This window comes from Camelina sativa, chromosome 4 (assembly GCF_000633955.1).
Source record: "Camelina sativa cultivar DH55 chromosome 4, Cs, whole genome shotgun sequence".
Taxonomy (NCBI): Eukaryota; Viridiplantae; Streptophyta; class Magnoliopsida; order Brassicales; family Brassicaceae; genus Camelina; species Camelina sativa.
In genome coordinates, this window is record NC_025688.1 from 2,729,353 (window position 1) to 2,736,117 (window position 6,765).

General features: G+C 37.1%; 1 protein-coding gene across 11 annotated transcripts in view; it reads left to right on the forward strand.

The window, feature by feature from the left end:
• The window catches only part of LOC104779638, an 11,694-nt gene continuing 6,647 nt past the window's right edge, over positions 1,719–6,765 (forward strand). For 7 of the 11 annotated variants that reach the window (XM_019244473.1, XM_019244475.1, XM_019244474.1 and 4 more), the window contains exons 1-6: positions 1,722–2,588; positions 2,675–2,951; positions 3,054–3,239; positions 3,774–3,920; positions 4,363–4,827; positions 4,925–6,757. In XM_019244473.1, the coding sequence (XP_019100018.1) occupies positions 1,837–2,588; positions 2,675–2,951; positions 3,054–3,239; positions 3,774–3,920; positions 4,363–4,827; positions 4,925–6,757 (3,660 nt within the window). In that variant the 5' untranslated portion in view covers positions 1,722–1,836. Of the gene's footprint in view, positions 2,589–2,674; positions 2,952–3,053; positions 3,240–3,773; positions 3,921–4,362; positions 4,828–4,924; positions 6,758–6,765 lie in introns of all 11 variants that reach the window. The other 4 variants (XM_019244477.1, XM_019244479.1, XM_019244480.1 and 1 more) reach the window with 3 other exon arrangements.

Consider the following 6,765-nt stretch of genomic DNA (forward strand, 5'->3'; position numbering starts at 1 on the left):
TTTTTTTTTTTTTTTTTTTTTGGTAAAAGGTTAAATTTTATACCATTTTCAGTTTTTTCTGTACAAAAAGCAAATAACATCCCTTATATATTAATAGACAAGTATTTTGTTGAAAATGCTGATGTGTCGTCGCCAGAGCAATTTGAAGATTTAATTGCAATTAAGCAGCTCAAGATAAACATATTTACAAAAATAAGTCTTTTGATTTATTAAATGTGCCATTAAAATATATAAAGAAATCTTTATTTCATTATTATTTACATAAATGTGTCATTGTAATATATAAGGTAATGTTTTTTTCTATTAGTTTTTTTCAAATGAAAGATTTCATCAACTATTAAAAAAATAAAATATAGTTAATAATTTAAAGTAATTTGCATTTCATAAACTATTAAAAACTTATTCAACTATTTGACTTTTTGAAATACAAAACTTTTTCTTCGATTTTAAAAAATTTGATGACTATTCAATTACTCCCTCTCTTTGACAATAAGTGTCATTTTGACACATTTTACACAAATTAAAAATATATTAAAATATACATATATGTCCTTATTTAATAAATGTTTAATGAGTTAATTTAGTCATAGATTAAGGGTAAAGCTAGAAAATCTAATGAAAAGATGCATTAAAAATATAAAATAGTATATTGGAAATGTAAAATGACAGTCTTTGTAAAACAAAAATAAAATTCTAAAATGACACTCTTTATGAAACAAAGGAGTATATATTAAAAATTAATTATTACAATAATCTTAAAAATAAATAACATTATCACAATTATCACAACAATTAACATTATTTTTCACATTTCACGGGTGAAATATTTCTTTACACAAAAATAATTAAATGTAAATTTGAATAAAAAAAATAATGTGTAAAATTATTATTATGACACCTTAAATTTTAAATAATAATTTTACTTGGAATAATTTTATTTGAGTCGATTTATTCCGCATATAGTGCGGGTTGTTACCTAGTAACAAATTAAAAGGGAAAGCTTATACAAGCAAAATAACCGGCTAAGAGCGAGGACGAGGAAGTCGTCGATCCTGAAATGGAGAGGAGACGATGTCTGATAGTGCGATCAACCACCGCTTGAACCGCTGATTTAGTATTATGTATTACAAAGTCGTTCATCTTGGCATAATAATAATCGTTGAATTTGGGAACTTTGTTATTCTATGATCCTTCACTCAGCTTTCTTACTTGGCTGGCTCCACACCACAACCAGTCTGTGTTGATTTTTAAATGTATGGTTTAACATTCTAATCCCAGACTTGTTTCAAAAAGACATGCTAGACGATCTTGTTCACTTCTTCCTTTCTTGAGACTTTGCCATCACAAGAAATTTGAGTCATAAGAAACAAAGAAGTTATTTTTTGAACAGTAAGAAGTTGCTCATATTTCAACTATCACTTATGCAGAGCACCAAGTCAAATGTCTGCATATCTCAAATTCCTTTCTAACCATCTTTGGTTGCTATCTCAATTCTTGAACTTAGGACATGTTGTCTGTATCCCTTAAGTGCAGCATTCGAAATAGAAACTTTTGTTAATGTATATAATAAAGCATAATCTTGGTTAGAGTGATCTAAAAAAGTGCGCCATTAACGTAGAAAAAAATAGTGTATTTATCTAAGAAATGGTTTAAGAAATAGGGAATTATATAGACCACAATAAAGACATGAACAAATTGAGAAGCACCAAAAAAATAAAAATAAAAATTTCAAATCTCAATTCTTCTGAGAGTTTCTTCTTTCTTCTTCTTCTTCATCTTCTTCTTCTTCTTCTTCTTCTTCACAAACTCGGATGATTCATCTTGGACGAATCAAAGATGTACTCGTCTTCCAATTTTCTTCAATTTCACTCAACAGCAACAACAACCGCCATACCTATACCAAACGCCTCTCCGTTTATGCTCCGCCGTAGCTCATACGGCTTCGGTGTGTTTCACAGGAAGCGAGCTCGTTTCAAACAACAGACTCGGAGTTCGTTTCGCGTAAATTCCTCAATTCTCCCTCCTCCTTTCGATGGCAGCGTTCCTCTCGATTCCTTTGCTCCATCCGTCGCCGGATTCGCTTCCGGCTTTGCCGTTTTTCTATCGTCGAGGTTGTTTGGAAGAAGATCATCAATCGTTGATGATGACGTTGTTGCTGGGGAATGGATTCTTCTCACGACTCCTACGCCGTTTAACAGATTTGTTCTTCTCCGTTGCTCCTCTTTGTTCTCCTTTGATGACTCTTCTGAGAGTTTAAGCGACAGACTCGTGACTGATGAGAGGCATTTCGTTACTTCGGATACCGGGAAGATTACTGTATCGTCTCCGGATGAGAAGACTCCGTTGGAGTATCAGAGGGTTTGTATCACTACTGAGGACGGTGGCGTTGTATCCCTTGATTGGCCGGCTAATTTGGACATTAAGGAGGAGCGTGGGATGGATACGACGGTGATTTTTATACCTGGAACGCCGCAAGGCAGTATGGATGAAGGCGTTCGATCTTTTGTATGCGAAGCTCTGAGGCGGGGATTGTTTCCTGTGGTCATGAACCCTAGAGGTTGTGCTGGTTCGCCTCTCACTACACCTCGGTGAGCTAGTAGATTCTCTTAAGGGTTCCTTATCTCTTGTGTGCTTTGTGAGTCTATTTGATCAGATGGATTTTTTGCAATTGTAGGTTGTTTACAGCTGGTGACAGTGATGATGTATCCACAGCTTTGCGATTCTTAACCAAGACAAGGCCATGGACGACACTTACGGCTGTGGGGCGAGGGTATGGTGCAAATATGTTGACAAAGTACCTGGCAGAAGCTGGGGAAAGATCACCTCTTACAGCTGCTGTATGCATTGATAATCCCTTTGACCTTGAGGAGATCACACGAACATCTCCTTATTCTACTAGTTTGGATCAACAAATTACAGGTGGATTAGTTGAGATATTGCTGGCAAATAAGGTTGGGTATTGCTCTTAGTAAAGCTACATAATGATTTATGAACTCGTTTAGAGTGAGCTCTTCTTATACTGACTGGGCTATGCATATGGTTTCACGTTCTAGGAGCTTTTCCAAGGCAGAGCAAAAGCCTTTGATGTTGGAAAGGCTTTGTCTTCAAAATCAGTTCGCGAATTTGATAAAGCCTTGTCCATGGTGACATATGGTTGCGAGAGTATAGAAGATTTCTATTCCAGTTGTGCAACCAGAGATGTGATTGGGGAAATAAAAGTTCCTGTCCTCTTTATACAGGTGAATATTCTGGCTATGCAGTTATCTTTTAAGGTTATACCTCTCTATTTGACCTGATTTAATCTCCAATTCAGAAGTGCTATATTTTCTGGTATCATTATAGTAAAAAATTCATATTTAGAGGTATGTGTAATTTAGTTAAGGAATTCTATAATATAACTATTGGACATTTTATGTCAAAGGAGATTTTATGCTGCACGGATCATGAAGTAATCTGAGAATAATGTTGAATGAGTTACTAGCTGCTGTGATGGCATTATTTTAGGGTGATGTTGGCATTGATACAAAATAGGATCTTGATCCTTAGGATAAACATGCTTAAAAATTTCCTTAAAAGGGATCAATATGCGGTTATCTCCTTTGACATAGGTACTCATAAGTTACATTTGTAAACTTAAATCAGGTTTCAATTTTTAAATCAGTTTTCATTTTACGTGTAAATTTTATTTAGATAGTCTAATACTGGTCTCTTGAATGACTTTTGTGAACTGTGTTGTACATATTTTGACTCTGTAAGTTGTGTGTATTTGTCAGAATGACAATGTGGTACCACCTTATACAATACCACGGAGTTCAATAGCTGAAAATCCATACACAAGTCTGCTTCTGTGCTCGTCTTCACCAGATCTGATCGATGGACGTACAGTGGCCGTGTCTTGGTGCCAGGACCTTGCGATTGAGGCAACTTCTCTCCCTATATTTCTCTCTTGCATAGTCACACATACTCACAAATGTTATGAATTATACTTGACATATTATATTGAAATCAGTGGTTTATAGTCAATCCATCTTGGTGGAACATAATGCTTCTCCGACAGATACACCAACTTGTATAATTTTGATTATTTTTCTTCTGTTACTACTGAATAATAAAAGGCAGGCATGATACCCTCTATATCCAAGATGCTCACTATTACGATCATGTTGTTTGTAATTGATAATTTCTCTACGTTAGACAGACTGTTAGTATAAACATCTGGTTTTTTTACTGGTTAAGATGCAAATAATATGCAAGTCATTCTCTTTCACATGAATAGGTTTTATTTTCTTTAATTCCTAGTTGACTGTCCTGTTATGTTCTTTTTATGTCTGAGAGATTGATTTTTCTATGTTGGCCATGCAGTGGTTGACAGCTGTAGAACTTGCGCTTCTGAAAGGTCGTCATCCACTTTTGAAAGACGTGGATGTTACTGTTAACCCTTCAAAGGGCTTAGTTTTTTCGGAAGCCAGAGCACCTGAAAAAAGTATCGGGGCCAAGAAGCTCGTACAGGCAGCCCATAAAAAGACGGTGAATGGTTACGATGTAGATCCTTTCAAGGAAACACTTGAAGACAGTGACATCACCCCAAACTCAAATTTGTCGACTGGAACAGATTTAGAAAAGAATGTTAAAGTCGATAATGGATCTGATGAAACAGAAAATAGTAGAGTTTCAACAAGCAGTCTTGTTGAAGTTGAATCAATCGAAGATAATGAGTCTAACGTAGAAGAAAGTGAAAGAGGTCAGGTGTTGCAGACTGCAGAAGTGGTTGTCAACATGCTGGATGTAACCATGCCTGGCACCCTAAAAGATGAAGAGAAGAAAAAGGTAACACCCAACGTATCAAAAGTAAAAATAATATTAACAAGTTTTACTGTTGTCGCTGCATTGACAATTGCTTGACAATTATTCAGTAAATGTTTAGGTTATGGATGCTGTTGGTCGAGGAGAGACAGTTCTAACAGCATTGCAAGATGCCGTGCCAGAAGACGTTCGTGGGAAGATTACAACAGCTGTAACTGGGATCTTGCAGTCAGGTGGCACTAAATTAAATCTTGAAAAGCTGAAGCTTCCTAGGATATCACCAGGATTGAAAAAAGCGGAGGAAGCAAAGAAAGAAACATCAAGTGCCATAGATCAAAAGGATTCTCATTCTCCCGATCCGATAGATAAGAGCGATGATTTGGTGAGTGGCTCAGACGACACCATTACTGGCTCGGACAATTCTCCAGGTGGAATAGAACTAGAGCATTCCCCTACCGAGGTTTCCCAGAAAGACGGTGATTCTGGAAAGTCCCAACCTGTTGACAGTGATCAAGATGATAGTCTTGGAAATCACGAGTCATATACCAATGAAAAGAACAGTGCAGCTGATGGTTCTGAGAATGCTTCCGAAGCAAAGAGTGATAGTGTTAACCAGGGGCCAATCGGCACAGAGGATGTCACTAGTAATGATGACAAAGTGGAGCAAGGTTCTGGAGTAGTTACGGTTCAAAGACAGGTAGAAACTAAGAAACACGATGAGAAAGGAGCACCAATTGCTGATGAAAAATCCAGTGTAGCTGATGCTTTCGAGAAGGCTTCAGATACAAAGAATGATAGTATCAACCCACCGCCAGTTGGTGTAGACGATATAACTAGTGATGGGGACAAAGTGGACCAAGCTGCTGTACTATCTCAACAACAAAGAAAGGAGGAAACTAATAAAAATAATGATAACGAAAAACAGTCTGCCACAGATCAAGACAAGGTGACATCTACCGACAATGAAGGAGATGCTGGAAAATCTTCTGCTTCACAGCCTGTAGAGAAAGACATAAGTGATGATCAGAGCAAAGAAACCAAAATTATGCAGCCTGTATCAGACCAAACTAAGCCAGCAATTCAGGAACCAAATCAGTCCAAATTTAATGTTTCCCACGCATTTGAAGCATTGACGGGGATGGATGATGAAACTCAGGTAGCTGTCAATAGTGTTTTCGGTGTGCTCGAAAACATGATTTCTCAGCTGGATGAAGAAAATAAAGAAGGAAATGAGGTAAGTGATGAGAAGAATCTCAAGGATACGAAGACTCTCAACGATGAGAAGAATATCACTAATGAGGCAATGTCTCCATCTGAAGAGGAAATTCTCGACAAGAGAGAAACCGAGAGCCTTATGCCCTCTGAAAACTCACATGATCCTGCATGCATTGTGAATGAAACAGAAAAAAGTTCTGAAAGTGATAAGGTAACAGGGGAAATGATTGAAAAAGATTTGGGCAGAGATGAATTTGTGAATGGTAAGCATTCACCAAAGGTTCTACCTGAAAGAAATACAGATTCTGTCGAAAATTCTTCTCATGATGGATACCGTGGATACCGTGGGGAGAAACTTTCAAAAGAAAAGATTGCAAAGCAGTTAGACTTAGATACAACCACTGCTCTCATGCTTGACTATTATCCAGAGGAAGGTGAATGGAAACTCCTTGATCAACAACCAGAACACTTGGATAATGACTATTATCCAGAGGCAGGTAAATGGAAGCTCCTAGATCAACAACCAGAATACTTGGGTAACCTTGCCGACAATGCAGCAGCCAGCAGAGATACGCACGAAAATGTTCAGGTTCATTCCCTTAGTGTAGGTAATGAAGACAACGTCATTGAGCCTGCATATATGATATTGAACCATGGACAAGAGTCGGAGCTCTCCGAAATGCATGATGCAACGGACAATCAAAATGATGGTCCTCACAAATTAGACGAAGGATGTGAGGAATTAGA